Source organism: Cyanistes caeruleus, chromosome 2 (genome assembly GCF_971803275.1).
Source record: "Cyanistes caeruleus chromosome 2, bCyaCae1.hap1.1, whole genome shotgun sequence".
Classification (NCBI taxonomy): domain Eukaryota; kingdom Metazoa; phylum Chordata; class Aves; order Passeriformes; family Paridae; genus Cyanistes; species Cyanistes caeruleus.
The window spans coordinates 109,535,483-109,550,927 of NC_141702.1; the positions used below are offsets into that span (position 1 = coordinate 109,535,483).

The 15,445-nt window shown below is 48.5% G+C and overlaps 2 protein-coding genes across 6 annotated transcripts in view; one reads left to right on the top strand and one right to left on the bottom strand.

The window, feature by feature from the left end:
* ACSS1 (acyl-CoA synthetase short chain family member 1) overlaps positions 1 to 416 on the bottom strand; it is a 32,562-nt gene extending 32,146 nt beyond the window's left edge. Inside the window, exon 1 of one of the 2 annotated variants that reach the window (XM_086871632.1) lies at positions 76 to 414. In XM_086871632.1, the coding sequence (XP_086727758.1) occupies positions 76 to 373 (298 nt within the window). In that variant the 5' untranslated portion in view covers positions 374 to 414. Of the gene's footprint in view, positions 1 to 75 lie in introns of both variants that reach the window. The other variant, XM_086871641.1, reaches the window with a different exon arrangement.
* A 5,444-nt stretch (positions 417 to 5,860) lies between these two features.
* Positions 5,861 to 15,445, top strand: part of TTBK1 (tau tubulin kinase 1) — a 103,283-nt gene continuing 93,698 nt past the window's right edge. The window contains exon 1 of one of the 4 annotated variants that reach the window (XM_086871672.1): positions 5,861 to 5,945. Coding sequence is in view for 1 of the 4 variants with exons in the window: in XM_086871697.1 (XP_086727823.1) it covers positions 6,219 to 6,346 (128 nt within the window). In the remaining 3 variants the exon portion in view is untranslated. Of the gene's footprint in view, positions 5,946 to 6,218; positions 6,353 to 12,394; positions 12,465 to 15,445 lie in introns of those variants that run through there. The other 3 variants (XM_086871697.1, XM_086871681.1, XM_086871664.1) reach the window with 3 other exon arrangements.

A 15,445-nucleotide genomic window follows, 5' to 3' on the forward strand; every position in this document is an offset into this window, starting at 1 on the left:
GAAACTTCTCCCCGCGGGGCGCCTCCCGTCCGGCCCGGCGGCAGCAGCGGGGGATGCGCGGCCGGGACGCCTTACCCGAGACGTTGAGGCGGCCGCCGAGGAACCAGCGGGCGGAACCAGCGGGAGCGCCGGGCTGGCAGGCCGTGTGGAAGGGACTGTCCCAGCGCAGCCACCCCCGCGCCACGTCCGCCCAGAACCCGGCGGGGTCGCGGGCCGCCCGCTCCCGCCAGGCCCGGTATCCGCCGGGCGGCAGCGCCCCGGGGATCCCCGCCTGGCTGCAGCAGCTCCGCGCCGCCACCGGGAGCCGGCCCGGGGGGCTCAGCGGGAGGCTGAGGGCGCGCAGAGCCCGCGCTCGGGCGGCTGCCAGAGCCATGGGGACACAGCCCTGCACCGCTGTCCCCGCCGCGCCCGCCCGGACCGGGAGAGCGAGAGGGAGAGAGCGAGAGAGAGAACGAGGGAGACACCGCCTGCGGGGAGGGGCTGCCCCGCGGGGCGGCTCCGCCAGCGCCGCACCCTGCACAGCCCAGGGACACCCTGCCCCCTGAGAGCACCCCGAGACACACGCCTGCATCTGGAGAGAGAGACCCAGCGCCTTCCTCTGAGGGGAAGTCAATTGCAGGGATGTGCATCCCTATTCGCATCCTCACCACAGTGTGGGTGCCCAGGTACAGCCAGGCACTTCAGCATAAAAAGCAACTGAGCACAAAGTGAGCACGGCCAGTGGCACAGTCCTCATGCACAGACAGTACTTGTGCTCCTGGATAGGTGACAAACACATTGTGCCCTCGTACACCACCATACACACAGCTGTCAAAAGTCACCCTGTCCCCTCTGCTCAAAATGGGGTGTCTCTAAGTGGGCTACACAACCGCTTTTTGCTTGCCAGTCCTGTGAATATCATCATTACTGTAATACGGAATTCCTGGCGTTAGTATCACAACACTTTTTTCTCTATGTTAATCTAGGGACCAGATTTCACCCCAGCTTCTTGGTGCAAACCCTGTACAATGAGTAAGCAAGGTTTTACAGCAGATAACACAGAGCTTATTCCTTGTCCATAGCAGAGACATGCTCTTTTCTGTCATGAAGAAACTAATTCTTTTAGACAGCTTGGTCCAGCCTCCCAGCACAGAGTCTAAAAGCTCAGAGTGTCATGGTCTGGGCATCCTAAGCAAGCACCAAACTACCTGAGCACCAACTCTACTCATTTCCAGGGTTTGGGTAGGCTAAGAACATTTCATATTCAAGATTAAAAACTTGAAATAACTCTATATGCTATGAAGCTTCTTCTGGCAGTGGTAGAAACAAACAGTGGTTTTCTGTTCTAAAAATATCACCAGGCACTTTTTTGTGTGAGATTTTCTGACACTGCTGAACTTTTTAACTGTGTTTTATAGGTAACCAGCAAGAATAAATACAATTTTAATTTCCTTGTAAAGTTGGCATTAGCAGATGGCTGCTGTAGTTCCATATTGCTTCCTTGTGTTTTGACTGTCACTTTCGGTTCGCCCAAGCCCTTAATTCCAAGCAGCAGCACGTGTGCCACCTGGTGCCAGACAGGGGCACGGAGAGCACATTAGCTTTCACTTGGTTTGCCCAAGGATTGCTCAAAAGTTTTCTATCAATGATGACTTATATGCAAGTCCTACCCCTTTCAGGATTTCACAGGAATCCTTTTCACGAAACAAACAAATGAGTTGTCAAAAAAAGAAAGCATGAATTTAAATTATTTGGCCTTAAAGCTTACCTGCTTCATTTGCAGACCTTGAAATTTGGGAACCCTTCTCTGGTTTTCTTCCACCAAGGCTGATTTTCCTTTTCTACCAGCAAGTTTTGTTTTGCTCATGATTTACCAAAACATTCCCTGCTCTCAAATTTTGGCTGCCTTTTTCCTCAGAGAAAACCATGGCCAGCAGCAACACAACCCAAATCCATTCAGATGTGTTGCTGAACCCAAGCAAAAGCACAAATCTCCTTTCTTGCCTCAAAAAGAGATGAAGAGAGGGGAAAAAGAGTCCCTGAGATTTTGCAGTGCCTACTTGTTCTACCTATGACCTTCTGAACAAGTGATTGAAGGCTGGCATCAGGCTGTTGAGTTTTTGAAAACCAAGGGGTGTTACAGCAGTTCTCATTTTTAAGTATTTTGAGTGTGCCAGGAAAGGCAGGTGCTGGATGAAAGATCACAGAATTTTTTCCTTCATTCACTGAGTCCTCTCCCCATTCTTAGGGCTCTCTGGCATTATGGAGTCCCAACGGGAATGCTGGCATTCCCAGCTGTGGAGAAGCCTGGTGACTGTGATCTGGAAATGCCACCTCTGTGTGGCAGCTTCCAAAGGCTGGTGGCATGGAAGCTTTCTTTCACAGTGCTTGGAGCACTTTCACAATGCTCCACCAGCACTGTGAAAGAGAGATCTGAAGGATACTGAGAAGTAAAGATGACCTCTTGGGGAAAACCAGCTCCCTCACCTTATTTTTGTTTGCCTACTTCCTCTGCCTCTCTAACAGGCAGAAGAAGTCATTCCCTGTTACAGCCAAGCCTCCTGGCACAGCCTCCCAGACCAGCCAGGCAATCTCACTGCCCTGCAGGAGATTTTAGCAGGTAAAAGGCACAGCTGCTGAATAGCTGCAGATCTTGGCCCGGATTAGGTGTGCTCTGTGCTGGTGTCATGGAAGGCACTGATGTGCAATGCCAGTCAGTGGATCAAGTAGGGGCCGAGATTTCTGCAGACAGAACTATAGAAAAAAAAATAAAATTAAAAACCCAAAACCTCCCAACATTACACATCTTTCTACTCCTATCCTTGACTGCTACCACCAGTTACTTATTTGCCTCATCTTTGATTCCTGTCAATATATAGAAGACTTACTCAATGAGGTGTTATGTTTCTCAATTGCTCATCCCCCTGTTTTTCCCTTAATGACCTAAAAAGAAGAATACTAAAGTGGAATCCATGACTCTTACTTGGTTATCACTGATCTGCTCCTAACTGTCCTTTCCAATGGTCTTCTCACATGGTGTGCACATAGTTGATATCTGACTCCACAAAGAAAGTCAGGGCCAGGCAAAAACACCATCACAGAGCTAAGTACATGCTAGTCTGTGTTAGAAATTCTCCCAAGTCACAATTAACCCAGATTTTAATAAAATCTTTTGATCATTTTCAGCTACATTTCTGCCTGCAGATTAAATTGGACATGTTCCCAGGTGGCTGTTCTAGCAGATTTCTAAGCCCATTCAGTTCCATCTGCAGAAGAGCAACCTTAGAGGGAGGTTTAGATCAAAGATGAAATAAAGCTAAAATGCAGTTGCTCAGGTACCACTTTAACAGATCAGCATGGACCTTGTGTCCAAAACAATGGGAACTGCAGCAGGTTTGAAGGAGCTGAGTACCTGAGCTAATCTGAAATGTGAATCTTTGTCAGATCTGCTCACATCTGGTCATACCTGAAACAAAGGTGAAAACTGTGTGAAAAATGTAGATCTGCTGCAATTCCATTTATGAATAAATGCCAGATGAGTGGCAAGGGGGAAAAACAATACTTTAAAATATCCAGATAACTAGACTGCTTTAATACGGACCATGCCATCAGCTATCTCATTATCAAGGGTTTTCTGTTCAAGGCTGGATTTCAAACCAAGGTGATTCAGTGCTGCTGCTGACACCCATCAACACAGAACTTCCCTCCCCATTTGGCTCCTCTCCTGCATCAGCAGCCCACACTGGGTTTGCTATGTGCTTTGTGCTTACTGATAAATCTTGATATCACACTGGCTTCCTCTTAGGCAGCACTTGGAGCTGCCCAGCCTGAGGGTGGACTAAAGGCTCCAGCATCAAACCCTTCAGCTCCCTGCAGCTTGGTACCATTGCTCAGTCCAATTTACTGCTTGGTCTGTGCTTGGTGCTCCACCAGCACTGTGAAAGGGAGATCTGAAGGATACTGAGAAGTAAAGATGACCTCTTGGGGAAAACCAGCTCACTCACCTCATTTTGGTTTGCCCACTTCCTTTGCCTCCCTGACTCAGCACCATGAACCAGTGCTTGGGAATACAAGTGGTGGGGTCTTGACCTGCAGCACAGAGAGTCCACATGGCAACTGCCAATCACCTCTCAATCACACACTTGGAATGACAGGAACATTGGCATGAGGTGCAACTGCAGGTGCCTTAACCCCTGGGACCTGCAGGATGAGTTGCTACAGGGCTAGAGATTCCCTGGAATTCTCTGTGGAATGCTTCCACTGAGCAAGTCCTCAGTCAGGGGGCTCCAGCCAGTGGAGGAACATTGCTGGGGCCTGGTAGCCCTGTTCTCCCAAATCTGAGTGGCTGGGAGTGGCCAGAGTTGTACCTTGGTGTACCTTGAGTCTGTCTTTTCACACCAAATCCCTCTGTCACCACCCTGGCCCCAAGGGATTGCTTTGGTGGGGGTAAGAGTCTTGTCTAGGAGATATGTCCCATAAGGAACTGGGGAGCACAGCAGCCCTGTGGGAGCTGGTGTGACATCCCACTCACAAGACAGATGGGAACCACCATCTATGGATCCACACCAGGTTGGGTCTGATGGGGACACTCTGATGGGGACAGGGAGAAGACACCTGTGTGAATTGCTGGGAGGGTCTGGCAGCAATGTCCCTTGCAGTATGTTTTGTGAAGGTGTATAAGGCACAGAAGAGTGCCCATCCAAATTTTGGGACTGAGGTGTGAGGACCACCTGGAATGTGGGTGATCTGAAGAGGGAACAAGAAGGCACAGCCATTAGCATTGCACAGCACATCTGTAGGAGCCACGTGCTTATCTGTGCTTCAAGTACAATGTGATTCACAATGAGCTGAGGCAGGGAGAGTGGCACCTCTCTGGAGCAGGGGCACAGCTGTGCCCCTCAGGGTAGGGGAACAGGGAAACTGCCCATGGACAGGCACTCTGCTCAGCTGCACACAGGGACAGGCTCACTTGTCTTAGACGTTTTTGGGTGCTGCACCCAACTGTGACTTGTTCCCAGCCCTGGCAGGGCAAGATGTGACCCTGAATGGATGGGGAATGGGTCTGATCCTAGCTGTGCAGTGTCCAGGACAGTTCTGGTGGTGCTGATCCTGGTCCCAGTGTAGTGTCCTGGCCAGGCTGCGGTGATACTGCCACTTGCAGTGCAGTGTAGTGCACCAGTCCCTTGTTGGCCCTGGCCCCAGAGGATTGGAATAAAAACCTGCAGGCCAGCACTGCTGGGGCTGGCTTCACTGCCAGCACAGGGCAGCACTAGGCTCACGGTGGTGATGCTGCCAGTGCCTGTGCAATGCAAGGTCCAGCCTCAGGCAGATGTGCTGGCTCTGGCCTTGGTCCCAACAGTGCAGTCACACGGCCCTGTGCAGACTGTGCCAGCGCTGGCCCCAGTCCCAGGGCAGTGCAGTGCCCAGGGCCACGCTGGTGATGCCAGCGCGGATGCCACCAGCGCAGAGACGAGCACCAGTCCCCGTCCTGGCAGGGTCCGCGTTCGCCTTGGCACTGCCGATGCCGACCCCGTTCTCGGTCCCAGGTCGGGGCAGCGCCGTTCCGGTCCCGTTCCCGGTCCCAGGCCGAATCCAACTCCAGTGCGCTTCCCAGCACACGGAGTCACGGTGCGCTGCGGTGCCCAGCCGCATGTGCCGCCAGTCGGTGCCCGGTGCCGGTTGAAGGTGGAGGCGGGGCGGGCCCGGGGCGGGCCCGGCCGGGCGGGGACGGCCCGCGGGTGATGTCAGGCTGATGCTGTCGGTGCGGCGCGCGGTGCATTGTGGGCGAATCCCGCCGCCCGCCGCGGCTCCGAGGGGGAGGATGCGCTCGGGGTCGGCCCGTCCCACAGCCGCAGCCGCAGCGCGCCGGGCCGGCGGCACCGCGCCCGACGAGCCGCACTGAAGGGCGTGGGGTATGCGCTGCCTGCGCCGGCCGCAGCGGGAGGCGCCGGCGGCGGCGGGGCCAGGTGAGCTGGGCCGGGCTGGGCCAGGCCGCGGCGGGCACGGGCAGGAAAGGGAGGGAGAGACCGTCCCGCTGGCGGCCTGAGAGATGCGGGACCGGGGACCGCACCGGGCCGGGCCGCGCCGGGGCTCCGCGCGGGGCACTGCGGGAGATGTAGTTTACCGCCCCACCCGGCGTCTCCAGCCGAAGGGAGCGAGTCCCGTGCACGGGACTCGGGTTCCCAGCGTGCCCGGGGGGGTGGGCGAGTCAGCGGCGGAGTGACAGCCCGGTGCCACCAATGAGAAGGTGGGCCGGGTGGGGCGAACCAACTGCCGAGAGGGGCGGCGGGGAGTGGGGGGGCGGCGTGCCGGCAGCTGCAGTGCAGGGGCGGACGCGGCCACCTCCTCGGCGGGGGGAGGCGGGACGGCCGAGGTGAGGGCAGGGCAGGGCAGGGCAGGGCGGGGGCCCGGGCGGCGGCCGCCGCTCAGCGCCGCTCCTGCCCAGGCCGGGGGTCGCGGCGATGCCCAGGGCTGCCGCCGCGGGAGGGGCGGGCCGTGGCCTCGCTGCGCTGTGCACGGCAGGGGCGGGGGCGCCCCGAGCCCTGAGAGGCACCGCCGGAGGGAGCGGCCCCGCCGGGTGGTACCGGGGGCCGCCGCCGCTGGTCCCGGTGTCGGGCGGGGGCAGAGGTGCGAAGGCACTCGCGGCCTTGTGCCGGGCTGGGCTCTAGGGAAACCCACGGAGGGTGTCGGCCACCTCAGGAGGTCAGGTGCCGCCCGGGGCTGGGCACGGCATCCTGCCGGGAGCCACCGGGTGCTTGTCCAGCCGCATGTGGAAAGCCGGCCCGCTCCTTAGAGGTCTCTGGGGAGGGAGCGCTTCTGTCGCGTTATGTTGGGATAACTCCGTCGTATTCGGGCTTCAGGCAGGAGGCTGAGAGTTTCTTCTCTTTGGCGGGTTGGAAATGGTGCTCCTGTGTGCGTGGCCGTGTCTCCTGAAGCTTTGGGGCTCAGAGTCTCTTGCTATGGTGTCAGTACTGCTCGTGGCGCCCAAGCTGACATTGCTGGATGTGTCCACAGCCATTGTGCTTTCCCTGCATTCCGGGAGTGGAGGTATCCGGTAACCTGGGTCTGACCCACTGAGGAATCTCGAGATGAACACCATGACCTTGACGTGCATCTAGGGTTTAACAGGGAACCAGAATGCTGTACGAAGCACTGGAGTGACACCGTCACTCTGACAGCAACTTGCATGACACGTTCAAGACCCACTGTGGGTTTTGGGGGGTGGGGACTTTAATACCTGTTGGTATCATGTTTCTGAGCAGTTTAAACCAAATCTATTTTGAATTTTCTTAGGCTTGCAAGGTGTTTTGATTGATAGAAGGAAAAGTTTCCTAATTCTACCATTACACATGGATTTCTTGTAGTGTCACTGAAAATGTTGCCCTTTAGCAACAAACTTCTCAGTGAGTCACAACAGAGATTTTCAGGCTGGGGACTTTCTATGAGCGGAATTGTGTTGTGCTACAGGGTGTGCTAATGCCCCCTCAGCAGCAGTGCTCGTAGGTGCTGTGCCTTTACAGGTACTCTGACTAAACAGCATTAGTTCTGTCTCAGGAGTGTCAGTGTGTCACCACATTTCAGTGTGCTGCCTTCTTTTGAGAGGATAGAGGGGCAGAATAGGAATGATGTGTTAACGTTCTGGCTTTTTTCCTTTGTGTGCCAGTGATCATCCGGCTCCTAAGGAGCATCCTCATGGTGATATAGGTGGAATCAGAAACTTTTGAGATGCGGTTCTCATGAATGGTGTATGTGGTATTCACTGTTGTTACTGCTGCGTGCTTTTGCATGCTTTGTGATTATCTCATTCCTTCAGGAGTAGGCTAAGTTCTTCTTCTCTGGCAAAATAAAACACTGGAGTCTCTTGTAGAACACTTTTGTCAGGGTCAGCCTTGGGGACACCTCCCTAATCGTTTAGTTTATTTGTTTTTTGAATAGTCTTCAAGGGACAAGTCAGATCCCTATCAATCCAAATCAAAAGTCAACTCCCCCAGAAAGGAGTGTCTCTAGTGCTAGGAAATCTATTCCATCAGCTGCCAGCGTTGGTGCTGATGAAGCGGTGCTCATGGCCCATGTGTGGATTTCCTTCCCTCACCATCCCCAGTGTTTGCTGGTGAAGGTGAGTGCATCTCCATGCTGCAACAGGCAGCCTGGAGCTCTCCTCCAATGGAAGCAGTTGGCACTTGCTTTTCAAAGCAGGAATGATCAGACAGATCCAGGAAGAGCCAAATCCCTCTTTCTTCTATATTTTCAGTGTGGAAATCCCTTCGTGCTATTTCTTGCTCTCTCTTATGGAAAGATTGAGACATCACTTTATGGTTTATTAGGTAGCACACTTCTCTCTCATGGGTCTTGCTGTGGGTTCATCTCTTCAACTGTGTCCTGTCAGTCTTCTGCCTTAGTCTTATCTATGTATGTATCAATGTGCAGTGTTCAGAAAAACACTTCTGGAGCTGTTCCTCATCCTGGGAAGCTCCTAGTTTAGATTTGTTTGCCAAAGCTCCATAGTGACCTTCCAGTAACATTGATTCACTTTGAAAACAGAGCAGAGGCCAGAAAATAGGTCCTTGTAGAGGAATAGGTGTTTATGAAATCTTCAAGGACTTTGTAAACTTCCTTCATTTTTAAGGATGTGTGGGTTTCATTGGTATCTTCTACTTGGAGCGTTGCAAGGCACAGCTGAATATTTGCTGGAGTGATTATGGAAGCATTTGCTAAAACCTGTTTTAGCTCTGCTAGCTTACTGAGCAAGATACAGAGTGGACAGAACCAGTGCTTCGCTCCCCTTCTTCCACCAAAGATAACAGAAAAAGTGGCTATTGCTCTGAAACATCATGAAATCCCCTTAAATGTCATTGTGGGACACAATCTGATTGGAATCAATGTTATGATTGTTTTGAGAGGGAGGAATAAGGAAGGCCAGCTATGAGACCTTCCTTCCTAGTCCAGAGGAAGAGTGGGAGAATCTGTTGGGTATTTACTGAAGCTTTAGGAATGAGAGGTGAGGGAGATGATGTGGCTTTTATGTGGTGCATCTGAAAATTTGGACTCCCTTGCATGTGCGAGTTTCCCCAGCTATGAACTGGACAGTGGCAATCCTTGTTGGTCAGGCCAGTCCGTGGTGTTCTCCACAACAGTGCCCATTGCCTGTGGATCACACTGTTGAGAGCCACAACAGTTATCCCCAAAAGTATGGAAAGTTATCTAGCAACAGCAATGTGTCTAAGACATTAATGTATCAAGTGGTTTTTCACATGAACGTTTCTGGTTTTTTGGAAACTGGTGGGTAGATAAATATATGACTCGGCGGGGAAAATATAAAACTGCCACAGTAGGTTTTTTCATGGGATTCACAATCCCTTAGTCCCTTCTGGTCTTACCCAGTCCCACACTGTTTTCTGTTGGGCCTTCTCCACTAATGAAGAGCTACACACATGGGAAAGGATCTTTTTTTGTAGCTGAGAAGGAAGATGTTGACAGTGTGATGGACTGTAGAGCTAATCAAATAAGATGTGTTTGGAAACCCTTTCCTTTTGGTGTCAAGCTGTGTCATCTTTAATTTAGTGAGCAATATGAAAGGAACAAACTGGATCCTGGGCTGGCTCCAGCCAGATAGGTGCAATGGAGAGCAGAGAATGCCTATGGGCACAGATTTCCTCTTAGAAGAAATGAGGCATCTCTGCCTTCTGAAAGAGATCTGGTGTCAGCTGTGGCAGATGGAAGTTGATTCCTCTCTCTCTCTGTGCAGCAGGAGATGTTGTCAGGCCCACTGTCAGCCCAGGAGCTGCCTGGGTACAAAGCTTTGGTGGCCTCCCAGTCAAGTGGGAAAAGAAAAAGGGAGACATTGATGTCTCATGAAAAGGTTCTGATTATAGGATCATAAACTCAGTTGCTCAGGCCAAACCAAACTGGATTGCTCCAGTCCTTTATCATTGACCAAGAGATGATGTTCAAGGAAAGGCTAAGAAGATGGGCACACTGCTTGCCGTGGTTACACCCCTTATCAACCTTGGTGGTGCAGGATGCAGCTTTTCATCCTTTATATTTGTTGGCCTGAGTAATTTGCCATGTACACAAGGTGTGACCTGTGTGCTAAGAGCACTCTGTTGTGAAACCTAGCTCTGCATTCCTATGTGTTTTCCTCTCTTTTAGACAGTTACTAGTTTTAGATAAACTTTAATTTTATCCTGGAACATCCTAATTTCCAAGGCCTTTGGCCTGATACTACACATATCTGAGCTTGTTCAGTCTTCCTAAAAGCACCTTGCCTATCCTAATAGATCTATAAATCACGGCTTCTCTGTTCTGCCTGCCACTTAGTTTAATTTTTAATCTTTAGTTTTCCAAACATGTCTGTTGTGGAAGACTGATTTTCCAGATCCTCTGCAGAGCTCTTCAAAATTAGCAGCAGCCAAAAATCCTTAGCATCTTCTTTCTGATCTTCCCTTCAGTTTTCCTATTATTTTCCTATATTATTTTCCTATTTCTTATCTGTCCATCATTTAGCAGACTTGCTGGGTGGCCTCTTGTAATGTATGGGTAGAAAATATGTAGATTATATCCATAAGAATTTACTTCATCTCTCTTACATCATCAGGAAAAAGCATCATCGCTTGGAATAATTTGTACTGTTTTCTTCCTTTGCACACATCTTCTATTCTAAAAATCTTCTGTTGGCCCAGTAAGTCAGAATTAAAATGAAGTAGAAGTTGCACTGGCCAAAGAATTTTCTTTCTTTTTCTTTCTTTTTTTTTTTTTTTTTTTTTTTCTTTTTAAAGGTGATACATTTCTGTTCAACAAAGTGGAATTATTTGTAAGTTATATTTAAAATTTCATCTTGGTAATATATCCTGATCTGCATGAGGGAACTGAAGTTCCCCAATGCCTCCTGTTTCCTAAAGGCACAGGCCATCTGTTCTCACATGGCAGATCACTTGCTGCTTTATTCTGGTCTGATGGGGTAGCTTTACTATTACATTTTTTCCATTTAGCCTTGATACAAAATTATTTCTTTATCTCCTGTGAGTCTGTCTGTTTATTTTGTAGTATGTAGTACTCTTTCTCCCCTGGAGTGACCCGGTCTTTTTTTGAGTACCTTTTCCATGAAGCACTGGAGAATGTGCCTGGGTAGCTCCGTGTTCACCCTTGAATCCTTTCATCTTTGTTCCCTACCATACCTCTGAAACTCATTGCATCTCTTTGGTTTTTTGGGTTCCATTTAAATACCTTATAGTCCTGAAACTGCTCTTCCTCTGTGTGTGTGTGTGTATGGTGTTCTGAAATTCAGCCCATTTTTTCCCTGAACTTGTAGTTCTTCATGAGACTCTGCTTCCCAGCACACGCTGTGCCGCTCCTGCCCTTGACTGGTTTATAACTTCTTGACATGCAGCTTAAATTCCTGGGACCTGTTCTGCTCACTGAAACAAGGGTATGGGGTAGCTGTCCGATACTTTCACCTTCATAGAGGCATCAGCACAGTGCTCCTCTTAATTGGACACTCTAATAAATTGTCTGGCTTGTTTCCCTCATTTCATGAAAGTTGCTTGTTTGCTTCCTGTAGCACCTCAGCCAGAGAATAGAAGTCACCTTTGTGGTGACATTGTATTAGGAAACTTAGACTTTGTGGTCTAATTATGTCTTGAATTATTTAAACAGAATCTATCTGCATTAGACTTCTAAAATTTACTAGTTATGGGGTTGTGCAAGTTATTTATTGAAACTAACTGGTTTCTTTAAATTTTGTTATCCTTGGGGGGGAAAAAAAATGGTTTGCCTCAGGCAGAGTTACTCCAGTGTTTTTAAGCAGAAGGGGCTAAATCCTGTGATCTCAGAGAAGGCCAAGAGCTTCCTGCTGTGGAGACAAACACAGAGCACAGCTTGGCTGAAGCTGAAATGGATCTGAGGTACTGCTCCTCCATTGTGCTGCCACTTGCATTTGACTGACCCTACAGTGAACCAATTCAGGAAGCTCTAAGCCAAGGAAATGCCCTTATTTATTAGGAAGAGGAATAGTTTTTCTGCTAGTACAGGTCACTGAACCTGTGGTGGCCCACTGGCCCATGGTGGAATCCTACATACATGAGTTCAGAGCTGGGAAGGAGAGAGAGGGGAACTGTTTCTCTTCATTTCAGGCAGATTTTTAGATTGGCTAATTAGTAACTTGGATCTGTTAGTCCAGCATAGGGTTCTGTAGGATTTATGGGGTAATGTAGATAATATGGTGTAACAGTGCTCCCATTAATTGTCAGCTTTCATTCACTGGCATCTAAGCACCCAAAAGGTGATTTTTGGGTGGGTGTTGGGTTTTGGAGGTTTTTTTATGTGTTTGCTTTTAGTAAAATTGGCAGTAGCTAAAGCATGCCTTTTTAGAAGTGCCCAACTGGTCTGAAAAGAGAATCTACCATCTTTCTTGTTCCAGATCCTGTTCTCATGGAAGACGCCCATGAAAAACTAATTTGCACTTGTCAGGCTTCAACTTCTAGCAGAAGGTGAGCTAGAATGTCAGAGTCCTTCAGTTTATTAGATTTTCATAATAGAGAGGTACTTCTCCACTACATTCCCTTGCTTTTTGGGGTTGTTTGGACTAAGTTCCAAGCATTTTAGAGAGTTAAGTTTTCAGGTGGAAGGCACCTTTCAGCCTTTTTTTTTTTATCCAGGATTTTTAGGGTTTTAGTAGGATTTTTAGATTTTTAGTAAGCCATGAGGCATGGATTACTGGACTCTACTGTCTCACACCAGTAGGAAAGGACAGAATTGCCTTCCTTTTTTTGTGCTTCTCTCTGTAGCAGTGCTCTGCTCTGTATGCATGACCTCTATGGTTTATTCATAGATGTCTAAGCCTGAGTTTGGTTGTATTAAGAAGCATTTTGTTGAAAATACACTTTTTGCTTTCTGCTGTTCCGCATTTCTATGAAGAAATAAGGAGTGGTTGGTTCTCAAGCAGAGATGAGGCTTATGGGGCTTTTTTTTCCATTGAGCCAACAGGACAAAAATGAAAATGTGGAAGGTGGAAATGCAAAGGGCAGGTATTCAAGTAATTTGTCACTCTTGTGACAGTTATCTGAGGGAAATGGCAGGAGCTATTTGGTTTCCAGGCCTCAGAGCTATCCGGTTGCATAGGTCCTGCAGCCTTTTTTCAAGTCTGGTGGCAGCTCAGGAGCTGGTATTTCTGGTGTTCTTGTTGCTTCTTTTGCAAAATGTATTTTCTTTAACCTTGCTGCCCGTGTTTCTGATTGGGATGAGATTATATACATTTTTTCCCCTTCCAAACATTCCAGGCTGGACTTGAACCAGTAATTGTTCTGTCTGTGGAGTATTTATTATTAGAAACATCCACCAAGAGCCAGCTTACTCTGGCAAGCTGAGCACAGAATGCACAATTACTCATTGCACATTGAGATAGGTTTGAAAAATTGCTATGAGCATTGACCAAGTCACATACAAAATTTACTTTTCCAGTACTTTACTACAGCTATGAATAGAAAATAATTTTTACATTAAAATATGGCATTAGGTTCATGATGCTTTTTTATAGAAACAAGTTATGACCATACTAGTTCTGTAATACGAAATTCTCAGAATCCAGTTACTTGGCATAGCACTGGAAAATTAAGGATCAAAGTATAAATACGGTTTATGACAATGAATCTGTCCAGAAGAACACATTTTAAAGTTTTGTTGGGGGTTTTACTGATGTGGTTTTTGATTTTTTGTATTGGGGGTTTTGTTGGGTTTTAGGTTTTTTTTCCTGACACAACAAGCTGGTGTAAAATCTGGTAGCAGAAGGAGAGGGCACATGCCTCAGTCATGGAGCTGCTTGACTCTGCAGACAGGAAAACTCTTGGATGGGAAGCAATTGTTTACATGTTCTGGGAGAGTGCAGGCAGGTACTGACAGTTGTGAACTAGATGGCATTCTTGGCATGTGGAAATGGCTTTTATAGAGGCATTCATGCCTAGTTTGTAGAGCTCTCCATAATCTTGGTAAAACCCTTGTTCCTTGGAAACTGACTCACACAGCAGTGCAGAAAGAAATTAAACAGACCTCGCTTCCGTGTACAAGAATTTTTGTATATTTTTCTAGGATGTTCTTGCATAGACTAAGTATCACCACTGGAAGCAGTGCACAGACTGAGGGTGCAGTATCCCAGGGATTCCTTTGTTGGTGGCTCTTCCTCAGAGGCACCAGCTTGAGCTGTTACAGCATTGCTGTGCCAACAATTTTCAAAGGAAAATGAGTTGACATCTGTGTGGATTCTCAGCGTGCTTTTGGGTTGGGTCATGCAGCAAGAGTCTTAGGGAAAGAATGGGGATTTTTCAGATCAGCAGGGAAGAGAGTGTGTAGTGGAGACGAAATATACAATTTGCTAGAATCAGTACAGTTACCTGCAGAAATTGCTGTGATGCATTCCCAGCCCACATGAGAGGCACTACAGGAATCTGTAGGAATTGCCCTTTCTGGTGCAGCTATAAAAGCTGTGGCCAGGCAGCCTCTGGGACAGGGTGCTGTTGTGGTGGTGACCAGAGGCAAAGGCCAAATTTGATAGACACCCAGACTATGTAAAAGAAGGACTGCTCAATAGAAGAAGAGAGACAACAGGAAAAGTGGGAAGCAACCCAAAATAGTGATGGAATAGGAACAACTGAGGTAAAACCAGTTCTGACAAAGAAATATTAAATCACTCTGGCTGGATGGTTTTGTGATGAAGACCCAGGGGGAACAGAGGCAATAGCTAACAAAATACAAAAGGTATGGATGGCTCCAGAGAATTACAAACTCTCTTTGGGATGTGTTTAGCTAACAGGAACTTAAATTCCAGTGGAGTCCAGCTTACTGGATGGATGTGAACACTTAATCCAGTATGTTTTCTATATGCACAGAGAGTTTGAAGAGCACAGTAAGTGTGCTCAGTGGTATCCATCCACTCTACCTGAAATGCAGGTACATTATAGACAGCCTGGAGGTGATGTGTTAAGGCATTCTTTAGGAAATCCAAATTAGAACCTCTGTGGGAAAGTCCATGTACTGTTTTATTGTGTTCCTAATTTGCCGTTAAAGATTTAGGAAAGGAAAATGGAATGTGCCATTCTCACACTAAACAAGTAGTGATGATACTTGTATCAGCAGTGTAGCCAGTTGATACATGACTGGCTTCTGAGAATCCTTCATGGTTTTGTATTGGGAATCACTAAAGTCTTTGTGCACAGGAATCTATAACCTTGGACTCTACCCTGTAGTTTTCTTATTAGTTTTAATTCTGTTTAGTTTGATATTTGTAGTAATGTTGTAGAAGGACAGTGGTTCAATGCCTCAAATTGTTGTCTTCTTCCTTTTATTACATTAGCAGGTGTGCTTAATCAGGAGAAAGGAAGAACTGTTGAGGAACACACCTGGTGCAGGTAGCTGGGTGTGCAGCTGCAGTGGGAGCTGCAGGTTTTGCCCTGGATGGCAGGAAATGTCTGGAGGCCCA